Below are 24343 nucleotides of genomic sequence, written 5' to 3' on the forward strand. Positions count from 1 at the left end.
AGTGATGAACCAGAGGGTGACAGTGATGAAGCAGAGGGTGACAGTGGTGAACCAGAGGGTGGCAGTGAAGAACCAGAGGGTGACAGTGATGAACCAGAGGGTGGCAGTGGTGAACCGGAGGGTGGAAGTGATGAACCAGAGGGTGGCAGTGGTGAACCAGAGGGTGGCAGTGATGAACCAGAGGGTGACAGTGATGAACCAGAGGATAACAGTGGTGAACCAGAGGGTGCTGTGATAAACCAGAGGGTGGCAGTGATGAACCAGAGGGTGACAGTGATGAACCAGAGGGTGGCAGTGGTAAACCAGAGGGTGCTGTGATGAACCAGAGGATGGCAGTAATGAAGCAGAGGGTGACCGTGATGAACCAGAGGGTGACAGTGGTGAACCAGAGGGTGGCAGTGGTGAACCAGAGGGTGGCAGTGATGAACCAGAGGGTGGCAGTGGTGAACCAGAGGGTGGCAGTGATGAACCAGAGGGTGGCAGTGATGAACCAGAGGGTGGCGCTGTTAAACTGCCCGGGTGCCCTGTGGGTGTGAGCCCCTGCGCTGCTGAGCTGCCCAGGGGTTGTGAGCCCACGTGCTACTGAACTGCCCTTGGGGCCCAGTGGGTGTGAGCCCTCATGCTGCTGAACTGCCCCGGAGCCCTCTAAGAGAGAAAATCATTTGTGCTCAATTGACTGGGAGCCCTCTGGGTGTGAGCACACATTGTGCTAAGTGTCCCCCTGCCCCCAGTACATATATACCCGTACTGCACAGCACCATTATGCTCTTGCACCATGAAGTCTGGTGCCTGGATGCTCCTGATCCGTGTAGGTGGTACCACCATCTGGTGCAGTCAAAATGTAAAGTCATAACCTGCTACACAGCACCAATAAACACGTGTCCCCCCTGGCACCGGTATGCGCATGGACCAGGCGTGGAGCACCCGCATGCCACAGCACCCTACTGCCCAGCGCCAGCATATGCCTGTACGGGGCAGTTTAGTATGAGATGGGACATTGCCCAGCAGCAGCAGCTGCATGTGCCTGAACCCACTGAGCAGGATCAGAATTGCTTTGTACTAACACACCAGGCAGAGCTATCTTGGACATCTGAAGGATTCTGGGGTCCTGTGCCAACTTATTTTTGTATCCATGAGTTTCCCGAGCGCCATCCCCGTGTAGCTCCTGTGACCAGGAGGCTGCTTTCTCCTCATCTGCGGCTCTGCTCGGTCTCTGACCCTTTATAAACAAGATGCATGTGAACTCTCATATAAGCCCCGCCCGTTTGGCCCCAGCCACCACACACTAGCGGTATGAAACGTCTTCCCGCCCATCCCCACTATAATGGCCAGCTCACTCAAGGGACCTCGGCGCCTTTCGGCGCGCTGGCAAAGTTACAGGCACACGTGGTCACATATTTGTGCAAAATGCAAAAATCACGAATTCGCAGACTTTTTTTGCAATTTCGCATGAATTCGCGTATTGCGAATTCGCAAATTTCACCCATACTTAACTATAGAGAGACAGAATACATTTACGGATTTACTTGTACACTTTGTTTATTTGTCCGTACTAAAGTTGGTTGGTGGACTTTATTAGGTACTTCTTGGTATTGATGTGTGGCTTACAAAGGATAATATAACACTTTGGAAAGAAGATACAACCAAGAACTCCTGTGGCAGATGACAAGATGGCAAAAATCTCCACGGCCACCAAATACTTCCCCTGCGTGCTGAGATATGCAGGTATGAAAGAGATCCAGACGGCCAGAAACACAAGCATACTGAAGGTGAGTAACTGGGCTTCATTAAAACTCTGAGGCAAATTACGAGCATAAAATGCAACCACAAAGCTGACAGAGGCCAACAAGCCCAGATATCCCAACATCAGGTAGAAGAAGAGCACAGAGCCCTCGTCACACTGGAGGATGGTGATGTCCCCCATCTGTGTCTTCTCTGGGTACGGAGGCTCAAGAAGCAGCCAGACTGTGCAAATCAGTATTGGAACAAATGAACAGAGAAGAAGCACTGCACTGGGCACCCTGGTTCCCAACCACCTAGCAGAGCGGCTTCTAGGATCTCGAACGTTGAAAGCTATGATCACAGTGATGGTCTTGGCCAGAACAGTAGAAATGCTGATGGCAAAGATGATCCCAAACATGTTTTGTCGGATCATGCAGGTTATCTGAGTGGGATGGCCAAAAAAGGTGAAGGGAGAGAGGAAGCAGAGCATGAGGGTGATGAGAAGAGCGTAGCTGAGTCCTCGATTGTTCGCTTTCACAATTGGAGTGTCCTGGTACCTCTTGAAGATGCAGAGAACAAACATGGTGGTTAGAAGGAGGAGGGTGGTCAAACACGCAAGTGTGATGCCAAGAGGCTCTTCAAGGGACAGGAACTGCAGAGTTGTTGAGTCACATTGTGTCTGTCTTTGGTTTGGCCACTGGTCTTCAGGGCAAGGCCAGCAGTCAACGGCATCTGGAAGGAGAGAAGATTCTTAGCTGCTGCTCTAAATCTCTGGACAATTTAAATATTTTTTGGCTTCAACTTCATATGAGTTCTAGAATCATAATTAGCCAACAAACCACAATGACAATACCAAATCTGCAAAACTTAACATATAAATAAACTGAGTTTCAGAGATATTCATGATGGATCTATTGAGAAAAAGAATAATGGCAGAGTGATTATGTGGATGAGCTGTGAGGTACGGGGGCTCATTCTGTCTCGTGGATACATGTGCTCATTGGATGTGCATGTGCAGGAGGTGAACTTTGTTTGAATGGAAGAAATGTGGGCACGTGAACAAGATATCGAAGCAGATGTGGCTGATGTGGAGCCTAGTGGAGGAAGCCTGTCCTAGGCGAAGAGAGGTACAATGTAGGATTAGAAATGCAACGACACTGAGTACATTCCCAGGGATAGTTTATTGTTCTTCTTGAAGAGATGTGGTCTTGGAGAAAAGTTTTCTTTTTTTAGTTGATGTGTGGTCTGCGAGGAGGGTATATTTAGTGGAGTTGGCCCTTTTATGTTGTGTTTGGCATCATTAAGGAGGTGTGTTTAAATGGCAGAGGTGTGGTATATTGTGAGATTCCTGTTAGGCGTGGGTTCATGCTATGCCTCATGCAGTAAGGATGCCTCAGTCAGTGGCATAGTTGGTGTTGCATATTAGTAGAGTTTTTATTTAATAGAGCGGACTTCTGAGAGAATGGATTCCAGAGACAGAAGTGTGGTCTAGTAATGGAGTTGTGGTCTATATTTCATGGTACTGAAATAGCTCCCTATTAGCTGAGGCGTTATCTAGTGGAGAAGGTAATACGCTCCTTTGAGTGAAGAACAGAGATGAATAGGTACTGTCAATTAGAGAAAGTGCAACTGAGTAACTGTTTAGGCATTTGCTTATAATGATGGTCTTGCCCAGACAGAGCATCCCAGCTGATGAGAAACACCCATAGATTATTGGTCTTATTCACAAAGGTAAACTTACTTTGTGTGTAAATTTGTGATATTTCGCTATTCACAAACGTATTTTACGAGTAGAGTCTTTATGAGTGTGGGGTCTTTTTTTTATACAGAGACGCCACATTCGTGAATATACTACTCATAAAATACCTTTGTGAATAGCAAATATTGTAAACTTACACAAACGTATAATTTTTCTTTATGAATCAGGACCAAAGTGTTGAGTTCTGGCAAAAATACAATTCCCATGAAAAGATGTGTTCTAGAGAAGAGCTGACGAGCAGGGGTGGTCCACTGAAGAACTAACTTATAATATGTTGTGTGGTGCACTCAGCAATCTTTCTTAATTTGAGCCCATTTCAGGCTACCACCAATCCATGGACAAAGGTATTTCTGGAACTCTTGAACTTGGTTCAATTTAAAAATTTGCTTAGTAAGGCTGGAGTAACTCAAGGCAGCACTAGACAAACATGCAGCCTGTTTTGGTGTGTTAATTTTTCTTGCACTTACCAACTTATTATATTAATTCTATAAAACTGTATTGCCAAGCCCTAGCAGTTTTCAAGAATTGGACTGTTCAGAAGACACAAACTGTTATAAAAAACATAATACACAGTGTATACAACGTTGCCCCTAGTGCTGTGCAGTCTTGTACAAACTCATGTTGACATCTCATGAAAAGCTGATATTATGTTTCTCCTTTTCGATTTTAGGAACGCTTTGAAGTACGTTTTACTAATGTTCTTCTTTTTAAGATGGATAATTTATTTATTTTATCTGTATTTGTAACATGGTGATTTTTATGTTGTTTTCAGGATATGGAAAGTTACTAATGGGACAAAACGTGCTCTGATGAACATTTGTAGCTATGTCCTTGGATCTATAAAAACTAAAAAGATTGCAGATCGAACTAACTTCAAGACTACTTGATATACATTCTTCCGTTCATTTATGTTAGCCTGATAAGAATTCAAATTATACAAGATTGCAGAGTCCCTCATGAATTGGTAAATGTTTATTTATTCAAACACATTATGGAAGAATTTGGGGTCTGTAATGGTTGGCCCTTTGGCGATTGCAGATATAGAGCGCAGCAAGATTTAAGAGTGCTGGGTATTACTGTTGACTGTTTAACTGAAGAAATGAGGGCTGTGGGATGAGGAGCTGTCCAGTGAAAGATGTGAGGTCCTGATGGAGGAGCAGCCATCTAGTAGAAGGGAGGCACTATAGTGGAAGTGACACACTGCAAGAGATGAGTTCTGGGAGAGAAGGTGTGGTGCAGCAGATAAGTGTGATTTGTTGGAGATGGTGAAATCCTCTGTTCCAGGTGAAGGCTACAACAGAAGGGGAGAGTGGTGTGTTATAAGAGACACAGGTCAGTGCAAAGGATGTGGCCTATGAGATGTGATCTAATTGACTCAGTGAGATCATCTCGTGGAGATAGTCTGTGGTACAGAGCATGATGAGGAGTGCGGCTTGTTTGTAAACATAGCCAGAGGACGTGACCAGGAGTATGTGCCTCAGAAGAGCAAAATAAACACCAGCCTAGCAAGAAGTAAACAAAGCATCTGCAATAGAGTTTGGAAATAAGCTCTGATTCTTCCAAACCATAATCACCTGCTGAGAGTTCATGAGGAGGGCTTTAGAAGACTCCTTTAATGACAAAATACAAGAAACAAACTGTCCCATCTTCAGACAAACCTATATCCATAAAATTATATCTCAGCAGCGTCTGGCATCCAAGGCATGGGTCAGAGGTTCCTCACAAATTGGATCCTCAGTGAAAAACAACACTCATTTATTACATGCCTTTAGTAGAACACAGCCTATCAAGGTTCTCACGGTGCTGATCTCGTATCTGTTGTCCTGAATGAGGGCTTTATTATGACTTTGGCGGTCCTCTATTATCACCACCAATGCACCGTCTGAAGGACCACCAAAGCTATGGTGCGCCCCCTGCCGGATTAGGAGTTTAATCCTCATTGGGCGGGTGGTGCTGCAAGGGTCTCATGGCGGTGGGCTATTAGGGTCATAGTAGAGCCTAACATGCAACCCGCCTCTGTGACAGCACCTGCCGCATGTTCCTGCATGGTGTGGCATGCATGTGAAAGGAACAGGGGTGTAAGTACAGGGGGTGGCACAACATGCCCTCCGTGGCCCCCCTCAGTCAGCTCTCTGGCACCCTTTTCAAGGTGGGCAACCGCCATGAAATTTGCGAGAGGCATGTAAGTAAGAATATGCTCAGCGTGCAGTATAATATCACTGTGTGCATTATTATACTGCACATGGTTATATTCCTATTGGAATGATATTTGTACTCCATGTGAAGCCCTTGTTAAAGGGCAGCATCGGTTGGATGGGTGGCTGTTCAATATGTGAAGAATAAAGTGTTTCAAAGCCTCACCTCTACGTCTATTAATGTATTTATAAACTAAATAGACAAATCTCTGTACCCATCTGGATGGACTTTAATTCAATTAAATTCTCATGTTTTCCTTAATCTGGATACTATTCCAGTGCCCCAGTGTCTATATCGAAAGTGCTCCCTCTTCTGGTCATACTGCAAATTGCGCGGTCTGAGAGGGGAGGGTCCTTTTTCCGAGGTGTTGCACTACATAGTAAAATTAGATCACTATCGCTTGTGTGGTTATAAACTACTGCTCTGATTGGTTTGAGGGCTGAAGAAAGCATTAATTTTGACTGAGTAATCTGCTTCTTAATACGAGATTTACCATCCTATATATATATTTCACATTTTTTTCAGCAAAGCATTTGTTGCAAGTATTCCAGACCTTGTTAAGGTATCATTTTGGGAAGAAGGTAGTGTTCTAAGATGCGTACTCATACAAAAACTCTGAAAAGGTCTTTGCTGTACTCTTCAGACAGATGAGTTCTTTTGTGAGGCAGTTACATATGGTTTTATGAATTGCTTTTTTATCATTGGGGTGTGATTTTCAGACATATGTATTTTTCTACTTTTTAAACTCCTTTGTCTAGTAGAGATCTAATTTACATTTATAAAGAGCTTAATGTCAGTTGAATATTCCTTGACCCTGTTGTTACTACAAATTAGTAGAAAAATCTAACACTCTTCAGAGAACAATGTGGACATGGTTCACAATCATCATAACAGGGGTAAATTATTTTCCTTATTACTTTGGATGACACAGCAGAAAATGCAATTGTCGGAGTAATGGATAAAGCTAATCTAAAAAAAGGCAATTCTAGAGTCTCTTCTAAGCAATCTCTAACATGTACCCCTTGCAGTGTTGGAGAACAGACACCAATCAGAAGCTCTCAAGAATTCAAGATGAGCCATTATTTCATTGCTGACCCTGTCAGTTTGTGAAATAATTAATAGATTCATTTCAAATGAAATGAACATTGGGCATGTGCAGCCAAAAGAATGAGATAATACCAGGAAATGAAAACAGAAAGAGGACAGGGATTAATGCAGTGGTCGAAGTGGGAAAACAAAAGTAGGGGAACTGTGGGTGGAGAATCAGGGGACGGGAATAACCGAATATTGAATCAGTGGGCGGAGTCAGGGGTGTGGCTAGAAATAGCAAAACATACCAATTTTTAGTACATTTAGCATTTCACTGACCAGTTACAGCTTATAACATTATTTAATTAAAAGAATGGATATGTTTATTTGAGGTTTAATTCAGGAAAAAGCAAACACGCATAGGGAATACAGGTTTATGTAAAGCATGTGAAATATAAGCAGGAACAACATGTTACCTTAATGCTTTTACTCTCATTGTTCAGAAATCCATGATTATTTTTTGTCTCAAACATTGAGGTCATGAATACAGGGCTCCTCCTGTACACATGTGTTAAGCAAGGCTCAGAAGAGAAAGGGACTCTTCAGGAGAATCTAGACTCACAGAAACCCACAAAGGCTCCTTCATATCCAAGTCAGCCACCTAGCTGCTCAATCATAATATAGCAAAAAGAACAACTGGTGGACAGAATGCAGAACAATGTCATACATTCATCCCAGTACAGAGGTCTGGGCCTAAATCCATTGTTTTTTTGCTCACCATTCCAGTTTGGACCCAGCCATATGCAAATCAGTCTTGATCCTGCACCCAATGGGAACAGTCCAGCCCGAACTGCCAGGCCAGGTCCTCCCTGGACTGGAAACAAGCATCCTAGGACCGGTTTCGGGCTTTCAGCCCTCATCAACCAGGATAGCTTGAATCCAGTGGCATGGAGAGCACAGGACTATTGTCTGAGCATACCTGTCCCACTCGGGGTGACAAATGCAAAAAGAACAATTGATGGACAGAATGCAGAACAATGTCATACATTCACCCCAGTACAGAGATCTGGGCTTAAATCCATCGTGTTTTGCTCACCATGCCATTCCAGTTTGGACCGAGCCCAATGCAAATCAGTCTTGATCCTGCGCCCAATGTGAACAGTCCAGCCCGAACTGCCAGGCCATATGTATTCAAGTGTCCTTTCATTCAGGAAGTGAACACAAAGCCATACCCACTGAACTATGCACATAACATATTGCTCTTTGATATGCCTGGTACATGTTCTTTGCAGCAGGCATATTACCCCTCTGCACTACCTTAGATGAGTTAAACAGCCACTAGACAAAACATGCTCCCATCTCTCTCCAGCAGGTACATTGATCACCAAAGTTATCTTGGCACTTGTATTGTTGACCGAAACCTGCTGAATATATAAAGAACTTTGCAATGTTTTTAAAACTCCTGCACTTGTACAAAACCGGTCCCCCCAAACTAAACTGGCCCCCTACCCTTCCAGTCGCCCTGGGAAACGCCTGCTCCTGCCCTTTCACTGCTCCTGTCCAGTCAGTACTCCTGCTCATGCTCGATCAACACACCTGCTTCGCCATTTCCCCTGCCCCCTCCCTTCTCCTGGCCCGTCACTTCTCCTGTCCCGTCACTTCTCCTGGCCCGTCACTTCTACTGGCCTGTTCCCTTCTCCTGCCCTGTTCCCTTCTCCTGCCCTGTTCACCGCTCCTGCCCTGTTCACCCCTACTGCCCTGTTCACCGCTCCTGTCCTGTTCCTCGCTCCTGCCCCGTTCACCGCTCCTGTCCTTTCACCGCTCCTGTCCTTTCACAGCTGCTGTCCTTTCACCGTTCCTGTCCTTTCACCGCTCACGCCCGGTTACTGCTCTAGCTCATGCCCCGTCACGTCTCCTTCCCCGTCACTTCTCCTGCCCCATCACCTCTCCTGCCCCATCACCTCTCCTGCCCCATCACCTCTCCTACCCCGTCACCTCTCCTGCCCAGTCACCTCTCCTGCCCCGTCACCTCTCCTACCCCGTCACCTCTCCTGCCCATCACCTCTCCTGCCCGTCACCTCTCCTGCCCGTCATGTCTCCTGCCTGTCATGTCACCTGCCCGTCACTTCTTGTGCCCGGTCACCTCTCCTGCCCTGTTGCCTCTCCTTCCACGTCTCCTCTCCTGCCCTGTCTCCTCTCCTGCCCTGTCGCCTCTCCTGCCCCATCACTGCTCCTGCCCCGTCACTGCTCCTGCCCGGTTCACTGCTCCTGCCCCGTTCACTGCTCCTGCCCCGTTCACTGCTCCTGCCCCGTTCACTGCTCCTGCCCGGTTCACTGCTGCTGCCCGGTTCACTGCTCCTGCCCCGTTCACTGCTCCTGCCCCATTCACTGCTCCTGCCCCGTTCCCTGCTCCTGCCCCATTCCCTGCTCCTGCCCCGTTCCCTGCTCCTGTCCCGTTTTCCCTGCTCCTGTCCCGTTCCCTGCTCCTGTCCTGTTCCCTGCTCCTGTCCTGTTCCCTGCTCCTGTCCTCTTCCCTGCTCCTGTCCTGTTCCCTGCTCCTGTCCTGTTCGTTGCTCCTGTCCTGTTCACTGTTCCTGCCCCGTTCACCGCTCCTGGTCCTTTCACCGCTCCTGGTCCTTTCACCGCTCTTGTCATTTCACCGCTCCTGTCCTTTCACCGCTCACGCCTGGTTATTGCTCTAGCTCATGTCCCGTCATCTTCCCTGCCCCGTCACCTCCCCTGCCCCATCACCTCCCCTGCCCAGTCACCTCCCCTGCCCCGTCACCTCCCCTGCCCCGTCACCTCCCCTGCCCCGTCACCTCCCCTGCCCCGTCACCTCTCCTACCCCGTCACCTCTCGTGCCCGTCACCTCCCCTGCCCCGTCACCTCCCCTGCCCCGTCACCTCCCCTGCCCCGTCACCTCTCCTGCCCCGTCACCTCTCATGCCCGCCACCTCCCCTGCCCCGTCACCTCCCCTGCCCCGTCACCTCCCCTGCCCCGTCACCTCCCCTGCCCCGTCACCTCTCCTGCCCCGTCACCTCTCCTGCCCTGTCAATTCTCCTGCCCCGACACCTCTCCTGCACTAGTACCTCTCCTTTCCTGTCGCCTCTTCTGTCCGGTCACTGTAGTCACTGCTCCTGCCCAGTTCACTTCACTCTGTGTACAACATTGACAAAGGTGTCAAGTTCCCCACAGTACTCTGCTTGGGGAAAGCTCCTCCCTAATCACAAACTCCGATCTCAGGGGCACTTGATATTTTAAAGGCAGAGGGCGGGCGCATTGTCATTCTAAAGGGGCTAATCTTCCTCAATCCGAATGACAATGGCCTGCCCTCGGTCTGTGCGAGCTCAGGGGGGCGGGGGCTGCTGCAGCCTCTGGAGTACAACAGAGAAGTGCGAGCAGCCCCTGGAAACGGAAAGAAAAAAGTTATCATTTTAAAGTTGGACTATTCTTGCCGTCCCGGGATGATTTTTTGAAAGCAAGAAGTAGGGGAACGGACTGAACAATTTTTTAGAAGTAGGGGCACGCCGTGCCCTTCCGTCCCCGCCCACTTCTATCACTGGATTAATGCCTCAAAGGATTAAAACTGTAGGCTGTGTCTGTACTGCACCCAGTGGCACAAATCCTGGTCCTGCTGCCCGGTACGATACTCCGCAGAGCACCGCTGGTTACTGAACCCAGGGTGCTCATCCATGTGCCGCTTCTGTGCGGCTCTGCACCACATGGAAGGAGCATTCACCTGCACTTACAGCCAGTTTACCTGCAACACAACACCCAACATGCCCACAGTTCACCTTCCGTACCCACCTACAAAAAAACACCCTAAGACAAGCTATAATGAATGCTCCTCAACACCTGCTCACTCAGCAAACACACCATGGAAATCTGGGACATCCAACATACGATGCTCCCGATCTCCTCTACCTTATAGAAACATGGCTGACCTCCACGTCAGCACCAAACATCACCACGACTATCCCAGCACAATACAGACACACACCTCAAAACTACCAACACAGACCAGGAAGAGAAATCACAATAATATTCAAGGACTGTTACAACTGCACTTAAACCAACAACGCCAGAAGCCACAACCCCTACATGGAACACCTGCAGTTCAAGCTATAGACGACAACACCCTACACTCAAAGCAGACCACTCATAAACAGACCACGGGACCCAGAGCCATTTTTGCACACAACATTGCTGACTTCATCACCCTCTCACCACCGTCTCCAGCAGCAAAATCCTACTAGGAGATTTCAACTTCCACCAGGAAGACAATAGTGACTTCAACACTACCAGACTTCTCAAAAGCCTAGAGAACGTGGGACTGGTGCAACATACCACTAGACCCACTCTCAGCCGGGCACACCCTTATCACTATCTTCTTCACCAACTTCAATAACACTGAAATCACGGCAACCATGCCTTTCACCTGGATCAACCATGCCATCATCCAATTCCATTCCAGGACCCCTCATCTAACGATACCCGCCACCATAAACATGGCCAGAACATCCAGGACTTTATCTGGATAGAAACTGTGTGCCCGAATCACCCAACCTCCGATTCTCTGGCCCCCTGCAAACACAACACACCGAGAAGAACGAGGAAGCAGGCTACTTGATACAATGTGGAACTTGAGCAACAAAACAACACTGCAAACAGGAAAGAAACTGGAGACCAAACCACCTACAGAGTGACAAAAGCCCTGAGACGCTACCACCAACAAATCAAAGAAACAAAGAAGAAGGCCCTAGCAGACTGCATAGATGACAACTACAATAGTAGAAAAGGAAGGTTCGCGATCATCAAAGACTTGACCTCACCAGCCATCATTAATAAGTACATCACCCCCTCGCAAGAACTACGTGACAACCTCTCAGAATTCTTCAGCTACACAATCAGAGCCATATACAACAACAAGCCCTCGTCTTACTGGATCTGTCGGCCGCGTTCGACACGGTGGATCACAACGTCCTTCTCCACCATGTCGAGCAGGCGGGCACATCCTGTGGTGTCCCTCAAGGTTCTTCCCTTTCCCCGCTCCTTTTTAATCTTTATCTTCGGCCACTTATCCAGTCACTCCTGAAATGGGATATCGTCACTTACAACTACGCTGACGACTTACAAATCATCTTTTCTCTCAACTCACCACATGCCATTAAAACCTTCCATGGAGCCATGACTCATATCCAACTCTGGATGAACCAGAACCAATTGAAGTTGAACCCCGGTAAAACCGAGCTCCTCCTTCCCGGACTCAGTCACACCTACTGGGGCCCACAGTTCTGGCCTCCAGAGTTTGGCTCCCCCCCCGTCCCAGCAAAAACAGTAAAGAGCCTGGGCGTCATTATAGACACCGAGCTCTCTCTCTGGGCTCAAGTTGGAGCGGTGGTCTCCTCTTGTATGTATCAACTTCGGAGGATCTGCAAAGTCCGCCACTTTCTTCCCCCGGCGGCACTTACCCAAACTGTCATTTCGCTGGTACTTTCCCGTCTTGATTTTTCCAATGCCATCTACCACGGTCTGCCACAATTTCTGATTCAACGCCTCCAAATTGTCCAGAATCAGGCGGCCCGCCTGATTCATGGAACCCCCAGATGGCAATCAGCTAAACCTCTGCTCACGAGCCTCCACTGGCTCCCAGTTGATCGAAGGGCCGCCTTCAAGGTAGCTTGCCTGACCTTCAAGGCACTTCACTGCCCTTGCCCCGTTTTCCTAAAATCTCTCATTCACCCTCACTGTCCCACACGCAATCTCCGATCTGCCCACCGCGACTTGCTGACTATCCCCAAGAGCAAAACCAAGAGATTCGGCGGCCGCCGGTTCTTTTACCTAGCTCCTGTGCTCTGGAACCTCCTTCCTCTCCCGATCAAATCCTGCTCTTCCCTTCTGAATTTCAGAAAAATGTTAAAAACTCACCTTTTCCCCACCCTCATCTAGACTCTGTTACTCATGCCTCCCCCTCACTCTGTTCTGTCTACCAGCGCCAGGAAGCTTTGGTGCCAGTGCGCTTTATAAGCTACACTTAACATAACATAACATAACTACAACTCTCAATCAAAAACCTGGACCCTCTCCTCCAGCGTACCCTCAAACACCCATGGAAAACCCCTTATAGCCTGGGAATCAGTCAATCATTAGAACCATTCACTCCTGCCCCCACCACATCTACAACTTGGGCACCGCCCTATCAGGGAAGTCCTCGCCCACACCATGAACACCTCCATCACTTCTGAGATAGTCTTGGATGCCTAGAAACACTCAGTGGTCAAAGCACTGCTAAGGAAATCCTTGGCAGACCTCACGCAACTAGAAGATTACTGCCCAATTTCCCTTGTACCCAATACCAACAAAGTGATAGAAAAAGCCATAAATCAACAACTCACTCACCACTTCAATGCATACCAGCTCCTAGACACCAGACAATCAGGTAGAACTGCAGCCCAGAGACTGCCCTCATTGCAGCATCTCACAACATCGGGAGGCTTCCAGCCACGGAGACACAGCAGCACTTTAATTACTTGATCTCTCCGCAGCCTTTAGCATTGTCTCCCATTCCACCCTGCTTAGCAGATTACACAAGACAGGCATAAAAGGCCCCATCCTTTAGCATCCAAAGAGTGAACTTGCCACCGACACATCAAAGTCAAATACCTCATATGTGGAGACCCCCAGGGATTATCTCTCAGACCAACGTTATTCAACATTTACAGGACTCCTCTAGTAGACTGCATCAGATTATACAACAGCAACACACTCTCCTGTGCAGATGATACCAAACTGTTACTCTCCATATCAGAGTCCCTCCAGAAAAAACAACTTGCACATGCGTTGATGAAAAACAACTGCATCAAAGTAAAGACTGGCAAAACTGTACTGATCACAAAGCCTTCTCCTGGGACTTGACCTGGTGGCCAACTAACTTCAGGCCCTCACCCGCCCCACCACCCATGCAAGAAATCTTTGAATTATATTGGACGACAAGCTCGACATGACAGCCCAAGTAAACGTAGTGACCTCCACCGGCTCCCACATCCTTAGAATGCCACAAAAGACCATCACATGGCTGCCTGGAACAACCAGATAAATGTTTAGACTGGCCTTGATCACCAGCAGACTTGATTATGGCAAAACACTGATTTGATCAATCGAATCCCCGAAGGTGCTGATGCAGTTAGTAAACTGTGGAAGGTGAAGAAATGCGTAGACCCATCCCTACAGAGGCATTAGAAGAAAAAGAGGCAGGTCTTCGAAGCCTTATGAAAAGGAAAGTGGGCTTCCGGGCAAGAGATGGAGTAAAGAAGAGAATTTCAGAGCTTAGATGCAGCCACAGCAAAGGCTTTCCGTCCCCATCTTACCCTTCAGGACTTGGGAGTGACCAGCAGATTTTCTCTCTAGATGGTATACACACTCTACCCAGGAGTCACTAAAAAACTCCTGATCCGACTCAAGACCATTTAACTTGCTGCAGTAAGACTCATACTAACCCTACCTCACCGCACCAACTTCGCCGCACATCTCAGAGAACTGCACTGGCTCCCAATCGGCAAACACACCCAATCTCAAACTACTCACACAGATGCAAAGCACTACACAACACATACCTTAGCAGACAGATACATGTCAGCACACCTCCGAAGCACTGAGCTCAGCTGGACTCTCACTGGCAGGCATAGCTCTCATCTGCAAAGATAACGCTGGAGGCTTTGCCATCTCATATCTCTCCCCAAAGCATGGAACAACCTCCCTCGCCACATCAAAGACTCCTCATCGCTTTGCTTAGTTCCGCAAGAAGCTGAAGACCGTGGGGCATAGTAGCAAGAAGCTCGTTAAAACTATCGCCGATAATGTGCTTCCTAATATGTGTTAGAGAATTCCAATAGAAGCCCAGGTAATATGTGCAGGACATCTAACCTGGGCTTCTATTGGAATTCTATAACGCATAGTAGCAAGCCCATTATCGCCGTTTTAGCGTCAGTTTCCTGCCACTAAAATGGCGATAATTTTACAGAGGTTCTTGCTAATAGGCCCCCTGGTTCTTGGATTAACATCACAAAGGAGACAGCCACCTAACCCACCTGCAATGCACCTTAATACACGAACAACACACAAATGCGCCCCTTCCAATTAAAGGGCGACCCTCTGGGCACAGCTTGGAAACAAAATCGCTGAATGCGATATTAAATGTTTGCAACAATAATCCAAATTGATTTGAAAATGTAATCTCCACAAATCATGTTGTTGTTCTATAACTTGTTTTTATTCCTATCCTTCATAGTGAATTGTAATGTTGTCTTTCACATACAATTTTTTTCTCTTTAATCAAAGGTCAACAGCTCCCAATGCATTTCGCGCTATCACAATGCTTCATCAGGGGAATCTAGAATTCGAAAATTAAGTTATGAGGACCCACACTCGTAAAGTTAATATAACATCAAATAATCACACAGTGTATCTATCGTGCAAAACGTAGTCTCCCTAAAACATATGCGTGTTTCAACAGAAAAACAATGCAAGCCAGGGTTAAGGCATTAATATTCGTATAACTAGCTGCCCTTCAATAATCTATCGTGCATCGGATAAATAATATCTAAACTGACAATTACGCCGCTGGGTGAACTAATGCTGACATTCAGAGAGTTAACAACAGCCTATCTTAATCTTGCTCTCTTGCACCTTTTCAAAAACATTATTCATAACGCTACAGATTATCGTCGCTAGTCTACTAAAAGATATTCAACAATACGTGCAATGGTTGCTTACCAGTTTGACAACAAGTCTGTAAACGTGATGCGAGTTCACGAGTTTCTTATTCAAAGTGAAACGCCCGTGATCCACCATTAATACCAGCGTGGTTTGCTTGTGTGTAAACACAAACGATGTCATGTCGCTGAACTCAAAAACTCCGTCTAAAACGGCTGCCATGTTGGAATGTATATATAATGCTGTGCGTACTACCTACTGACAGATATTTGTAAACCCTCATCCTTTACGAACTATAGATAAATCTGCGGGACTATCCAAAATATATATTTCTCAAAGCAATACAAATGTTGGCGTAATTTTCCTAAAATAATATACAGTAGTGAGGTTGAAATAATGACTGCATTATAAAGGTGCCAAAAGAACAAATGTGCATCATAAATAATGGACTCCGAATACATAATCATGCCAATAAACATCATCACATTGTGTCAAAAAATGTAAAAAAAATTAAAAAAATATATATGTATGGGTATGTGAAAACACACGCATATATGTTTGCTAAACTCGAACCAAGATCAAAGTCCCTCCATATACAACTACTTCATATACGTATCACAAGAAACATGAGAATTCCACACGGTCATTGAGCCCATGGGGCTTTAAAGCATCCAACTTAAAAATCCATTCATTTTCTTTCTGTAAAAGTTTACGATTTAAATCAATGTATTCAATATCATCCAGTGTTTCTAGCACCATAAATTTCAGTTGTGAAATATTATGTCTGCGTTCATTGAAATGAACTGCCACTGTAGATTTTTCATCATTCCTCCTGATACTGCTTTTATGTTCAATTAACCTTGTTTTAATTTTTCTGATAGTTTTCCCCACATAGACGAGGCCACATGGGCATTTCAATAAGTACACCAAGTTTTTAGAGTCACATGTAGCCGTTACTTTCAATTCAAAAGCTTTTCCACTACGTGGGTGATTGACAGTAGTTCCTTTGATAATGGCATTGCAGTTGTTGCAATTATGACACGGTAAGGTCCCTTTATGTTGTACAAGCTGAGTGGTTTTTGTGTTGATCTTCATTATATCCAAAATATTCCTACTCCTAGTGTAAGCAAATCTGGGATTCTCTTGAAAAATATTCTTTAAATCCGGTTCCAATGACAATATCTGCCAATGTTTCAATATCGATTGTTTGTAAGCATAACTCTTTGTTGAATATTTCGAAACCAATACCATGCGTTTAGTTTCTGTTCTGTGAACTTGTTGGAGTAAATCAGATCGTGTCTTTTTTGAGCATTTGGCTTCTGCTTTCATGAGAATTTCAGGGGGGTATCCCCTTTCTTGGAATCTTTCCATCATCATTTTCAGTTGTTTTTGAGATTCATCAGGCTCTGAGACTATTCTTTTCGTTCTGTACAATTGGCTGATTGGCAAATTATTTCTCAATGATAATTGATGAAAGCTTTTATAGTGCAACAAGTTATTGCGATCAGTTGATTTTTTGTGTAACGTAGTGGTGATTTTGTTGTTTACAATCTTCAAAGAGACATCTAAATATGCTATACTTGTTTTGTCTACCATATAGGTGAATTGTATCCGATTGTTGATGTTGTTAAGGTTGCTTAGTTCCTGTAACAAAATGTCATGCGGACCTTGCCAGAGCACAAAAATATCATCAATAAACCTTAAATAGATTTGTGCGTGTCTTTGCCAATGTTCTCTACTTAAGATGTGTTCTGTTTCAAAGTTGGTCATAAATACTTAATAAATGTTTGCTCGATCTAATCTTGCTCATTATTGAAGAACTTTCAAAAGATTTGGAAGAATTGAATAAAGAAATAGTCCAAGCTAAAAATGAATTACAGGAAATTCTAGAGAAGGAAGACTGGGATCAAGTGATACTAGATATCAATAACCAATTGCATGTGCATGTATTTATTCAGTGAACCACAATCAAGAGCTGCTCTCCAGGTTCTACAACTCATTCAACTCACCCCTTTATTTGTTTAAAAAAGTATTTACATCATTATGGCCTTCTCTTTTTGCTAGGATGCGTTGCTACTCCTGTCAATCAGTGTGACCTCAACACTGTTGCTTACATTCCATTGCTTATTGCTTTTTACAACAGGTGTGTTTTCCTGACTTGTGAATTGAAATACATTTTATTTTGCCCATTTTTTATACATCATTTTTAAGGTTTTAATCAACCGTACATTAAAGATCATACCACAGCTCACTGACTGGCCAAGGGACGGAAGCAATGGAACAGAAGTAGAAAATGAAAGACTTGGGGGCTTATTTCTAAGCTCCGTGCACTGCCGGTGCGTGACTTTTTGTGATGAACCGGCGGCACATTTTGCTGCCCCATATTTACAAGGACAGGTAAAACCACCCTGCGTTGGTGGCTGTACCGCCCCTTTACACGAGCATTATGCATGAAAGGGGCATGCCGTCGGTTTTCTTTTGGGTGCTCCCATGGCTTCTGCCGCATTTCTAGATTTACGAGAAATCGTAAACCTTGGAACACATCAGAATGCTATGCCGCCCCAGGGGAGGCATAGGGAGGCGCAACAAGGAAATATGTTTTCATTTCTCCTTGTTGTTCCTCTTTCCATGCATGTTGCATTCAGCAGCACACGTAGAAAGAGGAAATCACCTCTTGTGATTGTTTTTGTTCAGTATGGTGTCCCTTCTTGCACAAAAACAATCATGCCCACAATGCAGGCACCCTTGCACCCTGGGGCAGTGCTGCCTGCATTGGCAGATGACAGCCCATTGTGCGCCAGGGCTTGGGAGAGCAAAGTGATCCGTCTTATCACTGTAGATATGACGCCTCCCTTTGCTTCCAAAGTAACATAGCATTGTACAGCAAAATGGTTTGCAGCACCGTGCTGTGTTACTTTGGAAGCAAAGGAATGCATAATATCTACAATGATATGATGTATCCCTGAGCTCTCCCCTACCCTGGTGCGTAATTGGCGGCTATATGCCGAAGCAGGCACCCTCTCACCATGGTGCAAGGGTGTCTGCTTTTTAGGGCAGATTGATCATGTGTAGGAAGGGAACCCTTGTGGCACAAAAAAAAATCATGAGTGGTGATTCTGCATTGAAAGAGGAAACAACTAGGAGGAATGAAAACATTTCTCCTCATTGAACCTTGTTACACCTCCCCTGGGGAGGTAAAGAATGCTGATGTATTCTCAGGTTTACGGAAGCTTGCAAATCGGGGAATGTGGCAGAGGCCATGGATGTTGTGTGGGAACCCCCCTCTCACACAAAGCGCTGCGTGAACAAGGGTCATATTTAGAAGGACACAAAAAGCCATGCAGGGTGGCTCTACGTGTCATTGTAAATATGGTGCAGCAAAAGGCGCTGCCGGGGAGTCATACAAAAGTGATGCTCCAGCGGCACAAGGGGCTTGCAAATATGCCCCCGAGTCACAGTGCAGCCAAATGGGTTGCAGTTCCGCCCTGACTCACTTGCTCGTAAATTTGTTTCTGGGTGTTTACTAGTATGACCCTGCAGTTCCCAGGAGGAGGAATTACCAGAGAATATTTATTTATGGTCCATATTCACCCATATAGTCCTCATTTCATCCAGCGTATTTCATTCAGAGATTATTTTGACATGTCGGAGTCTCTGGGTGAATCCCACTGAGGTGGAGGCTTTGGCTCCCTCTCAAAGTCGGCGTCCAGAATCATGGCCTCAGTAGGAACAGTCTATGTTTGCTGCCAATGATGTGACCTGCACTTTCTTGACATAGTGGTACACACTATTAGGCCTCTGATGAGTCAATGCTGAGCTAAGCCTATGAGAGTCCTGTACAATAACAGTTAAGGATGTGCACTCACCTGTCTTGTTTGAAATCTCTCCAATAGAGCAGGGGACACATTCAAAGCAGCATCTGGGCTGCCCTGCTCTTGGCGACTGTCTGAACCCAGGAAGGCAGCTCTCACTGCAGAAAGAACTGGGGACCTGTTTTTGAAACAAAGTCAAAGGGAAATTAATGGAAGACATTCACACAGATACCCAAACACGTAGACACAAACACAGAGAGACACACACATACAAGCACACAGACACACACAAACACACAAACATACACAAATACACGGACACTCAAAAACAAAAACATACAGGCCATCAACAAGTTGGTCATATAAACTGCAGAGCTATGAGAATCTCATGTGCCAGTGATTAACAGCATTTTAAAGAAAAGGTAAGGTGGTTATGAGTGCATGCCACATCCCAGCTGTGCATCCAAATGGATAGCTTAGTAAACAGTCTCTTTACCTGTTGGCACTCATTCTTGGAAGCAGTGTGTCAGTGTAATGAGGTGAGCTGTCAATCCAAATCAATCAAATGCTTGTAAAGCGTGGCTACTCATCTGTAAGGGTCTCAAGGCGCTGAGGAGCTGCTTATCTCTCTAGGCGCTGTAGTACAGTCAAAGAGCCAGGTCTTGAGGTCCTTCCTGATCTGGGTCAGCGACAGTTATTGCCTGAGGTAGAGCGGCAGGGTGTACGATAAGATCAGCTTGCTCCGATGCTGGTCTTATGGATCCAAGTGATGGTTGCCAGGCCCTGTTGAGCAGAGTTGTCTGGTGGGTGTGTGGAATGAGAGGCGGTGACTGAGGTACTTAGGTCTCACATTTTGGGGAGCTTTGTAGGCATTTGCGAGGAGCTTGAAGATGACCCTTTTGTTGACTGGGAGCCGTTGGAATTCTTTCAGGTGTTCTGTGATATGGCTGCAGAGGGGGGTATTGAGTACGAGTGAGGCTGTGGCTTTTCAAATGTTCTGCAGTTTTTTTAGGGTTTCTGGGTGATGCCAGCATAGAGTGCATCGCTGTAGTCGAGTCTGCTGCTGATGAGCACCTGGGTCACAGTCTTCCTGGACTCAGTGGGGATCCAACTGAAAATTGTTCATGGCAGGTGACGCATGTAAAACAGGATGACGAGAAGGTGTTGGGGGTTCATGGTGAACGAGGAGTCCAGTATGATGCAGAGCTTGTGTGCATGGACTGTGGTTGTGCTCCTAGTGTGGCGGGCCACCAGGAGTCATCCCAAGTGGAGGGGTGGGGTCAAGAAGGAAGACTATGTTGAGCTTGAGGCAGCTGTCTCTCATCCAGCAGGCAACTGCCTTCATCCAGTTGTGTATGTTGCTCCTGGCAACTGTGGGTTCATTGTTGAGGGAGAGGATCAGCTGGGTGTCATCAGCGTAGGTGATGATGTTGAGTCTGTGGTTCCTGACGATGGCAGCGAGCGGGGCCATGTAGACGTTGCAGAGGTTGGGGCTCAGGGAGGAACCCTTGGGCACCACGCAGCTGATCTCGGTGGGTTCTGAGAGAAACAGTGGTGGTCTGAATCTCTGCCTTCGATTAGAGAGGAATGAGCAAATCCATACCAGAGTTTTTTTGTGGCTGTCAGTGTCATGGAGTCTTATGCATAGAGTGCAGTGGAAGCTGATGTTGAAGGCAGCTGAGAGGTCCAGAAGAAAAGGGCTGCTATTTCGCCTCAGTTGAGGAGGAAGTGGATGTCATATGTAGCAGCAAAGAGGGCAGACTTGATGGTTTGGTGGCAGCTGGGTTGGGAGAGGTCCAGGACGTGGTTGGTTTAGATGAACTCAGAGAGTTGGACATTGATGGCTTTCTCAATGGCCTTAGCTGGTAAGAGGAGCAGTGAGATGGGTCTGAAGTTCTTGAGGTCCGTCGGGTCAACAGAGGAGGTCTTCAGCAGGTGTTTGATCTCAGCGAATGTTCAGGCTTCAGGGAAGGTGGCGGTCTCAATGGCGCATTGGATTATGCTATAGAGCTCTGGGGCAATGAAGGTGGCGGCTCTGTGGAAGATGTTTCTCATGATCTTGAGGGTGTTATCCATGGTGAAGTGGGTACAATTGAGCAAGATCTGGCTGGGGCAGCATAGTTGGGTGCAGTGGTGGTGGGTGTGGTGGGAGGGTCTTGGGTGCTGATGCTGTCAAAGATCTGCATGATCTTGTGGTGAAAGAAGGTACCGAGCTGACTGTAGCGGTCTTGGGATGGTAGGATGTCTCAGGGTTGGGTTCAGCAAATTCGCTAACTATGGTGACAAATTATTTGCTGCTGTGCACGTTGGCATTGATTTTTTCTTAAATGGGCATTTTCTATGATGTTTTGAGGAGGATGAGGTGTGCGGTGATGGCAGATTTGAAGGCTACGTGGGCTTCCAGGGTTTTGCTGCTTCTCAAGCCATCTGCAGGGGTGCCTAGACTCTTGAAGGGCGGGAGTGAACCAGCTTGCTCTCTTGGAGTCTTGCTTGCCGGAGGCCTTCTTGAGAGGAGCCAGAGAGTTGGAACAGTTGGAGAGTGGAGATTTCGTGCTGAGGTGTTGGCATCTGTGAATATTGGTCGAAGGGTTTTGCTTTGCTGAGGGAAGAGTTGAAAAGTTATTCGTGACCTTGTTTCAGCTTCTGTGGGGAAAGTGGTGGTGTAGCGTGGGTTTGGTGAAGGAGAAGTGGACGCTGCAGTGGTCGGTCCAGAGGAACTCGGAGGTGTGGCTGAAAGAAATATTGTCTCCGGTAGAAAGACGTTTGGAGCATCTGTCCTGCTGAGTGGGATAGCACACGCTCTGCAATTAGGAGTGCCACAGTTTGCTTGGAGAATATGGAATAGACTCAAGGGAGGCACACAAGAGGTATGGGGTTGCCATGAGTTTAAGACGCCACATTTACTTTTCTTCTTTCTCCATAATGAAGCTAAATACACACAGAATGGGGCATGTACATTTAACTTGCTCTAACATTTGCGTATACACTGGCATGGATTGGGCATTTGTGATCTTCAGATACAACAAATATAAGGAAAACAAAACTATATGTCTTAAATAGTGTATAGTTTTAATTCTAAAATCATAATCGCATGATATGTGTTATATAATTACATTTCTTAAAATTCCTTAAACCCACCACTTTATCCGTCGGGTTTCCTAAAAAAAAGTAATATGTAACTCATGCAGACAACTATGTGCTGCCGATGTGGATTATCACACATTGCCAGGCTCAGGACATGCAAAGGGATCAACCTGTGGTGAACTCACCATTAAACTTGATTACTGTAGACTTGAACACATTTGTGATTTCTCAAAGCTGGACATTTGCATCCTCCCAAATGTACTCACATGGGAGGACATTTGTCATTATACTTCTTTAAATGGTTACAACTGCAGTTACCTATGCTGCAGTTTGAAGAAATAACATCTCCAAGATGAAACAAATGCATACCTATGGAGAAACTTCTGCGTCCTACACCACTACCAATTCTGCAGCCTTCCCTCCTCTTTCCCCTTGTGGTTGGGGATTTAATCCTGTTCTTGAGAGCAGTAAAGCCCTGACCACATCCAGGCTGATGATGTGTCCAAGAAAAGGATCTAAATTTGCATGTAATCACAAATATGTGCGTGCTAACGAGCATTACCTCCTCGTCCTTCTCGACGTGGTAAATCACATATTAAGGCGCTTGTGTCTCCCTTAACAACTCCTTCCCAAAGTATACAACTGACTCCTCCTCCTTATTTCCTGTTCCTTTCTGTGAGCTCCTTTTGGGCAGGCGCCACAGGGTGCTGGAGGATGGGGTGGCTGCATGGCCCTGTCTTCTGACTTAAGCGGCAACAGCGTTTCATCTTGCTGCTGGAGCTGACGTGTGGTGGGTCAGGGCAGGGGAGAGAAAATTGGTAGCACACCTGCCTGCAATGTGGCTGGCTACAGAGGTTGTTTCTCCCTTCTCGTCTTGGGCAGACGCATGAGTAGGGCGCCTTCCTCTGGCTTGCTGGGGATGTCTTGGTGGCTTGAGAGACAGAGGGGCATATTATCAAGAACGGCGCAAACATTATCACTGCTTTAGTGGTAGGAATCTGCTGCTAAAGCAGCGATAAGGGGCTTGATAATATGACTTGAGAACTCCAATAGAAGCCCAGGTTTTGGTGTCCATCGGAGACTGGATTGCAGACTTTGGAGCTGAGGATCCAGGTTCTGGTGTTGGTGTCACCTTCCCCTTGCTAAGTTACAGGGAAATCCTTACAGCAAGCATTTATTTGTAGTTCATTTTCTATTGTATAAGGTGATTCCCTATTGAATGATGTATTTGCATATGGATTGTGATCACTATAGCTTCTGTTGACCCTTTTTTACTGGTTTAGATTTTTGGCGGTAATTCTCGCCAGGGGTGTCCTTTTACATCCTTTTTATTTATGGATGTTTTCTGTTGGTATTCAATACGCTAGTGGCTATGGACAGGAGAACTGCGAAGAAACACCGGTCACAATCTCCTGCATCTGGGAGGAGAGCGATTATCGGCAGGATGTGCCAGCAAGGAGCTCTGGTGGCGCCTCTCCTGGAGCTTATTTTTACTTTTGGCCTTCAAAATCCAGGCAATGATTGATGCGGCAGTCGCTAAAGCCTTGTCCTCCACGCATAAGGCTAAGCGTACTTCAACCCTGTTGGAGGATGATCAGGATTCAGATTTGCTGCTGACTCAAGGCCTGAGAGCCACTGGTGCCTGATGGTACATGCATATCTAGGTAAGAGCGGGCTAAGATTGTGTCAAACTTCTAGACAATCTGGTATGGCGCCCCCTCTGGTGGGGGGGGCTGCTGAGGATCTTTTTCCACATTTTGCTAAGCCTGCAATACTGGCTTTGCCATTTCACCCCAAGATCAAGGATGCAAACTTCAAATCATGGGAAGAATCTGAGCATGCTCAGATTCCCCGTTATCTTACAGAATATTATGCCTTGGAAGAAGGTGATAAGCTGTTGCCATCAAGGTTAACTCCTTCCTGGACCCACTCATTGGCAGATCCATGTTAAATCTGGATGGCTGTTTTCACTTGGGGAGTGCATAATCACTCCTCCTCCACCCTCCCATGCCCCGTCCCCCCATGCACA

The 24343-nt window shown here is 46.3% G+C and overlaps 1 protein-coding gene across 1 annotated transcript; it reads right to left on the reverse strand.

Moving 5' to 3' along the window:
* Window positions 1-1551: 1551 nt before the first annotated feature.
* On the reverse strand, window positions 1552-2462 carry LOC144752138 (vomeronasal type-2 receptor 26-like). The gene has a single exon (XM_078640079.1). The coding sequence runs from the start codon at window positions 2303-2305 to the stop codon at window positions 1553-1555; it is 753 nt and encodes a 250-aa protein (XP_078496205.1). The 5' UTR covers window positions 2306-2462; the 3' UTR covers window position 1552.
* Window positions 2463-24343: the final 21881 nt, after the last annotated feature.

This window comes from Lissotriton helveticus, chromosome 4_2 (genome assembly GCF_964261635.1).
Source record: "Lissotriton helveticus chromosome 4_2, aLisHel1.1, whole genome shotgun sequence".
Lineage (NCBI taxonomy): Eukaryota > Metazoa > Chordata > Amphibia > Caudata > Salamandridae > Lissotriton > Lissotriton helveticus.

Coding starts and splice junctions, on each gene's coding strand:
- LOC144752138 (XM_078640079.1), bottom strand. CDS start 2,305: ATGTTTGTTCTCTGCATCTTCAAGAGGTACCAGGACACTCCAATTGTG.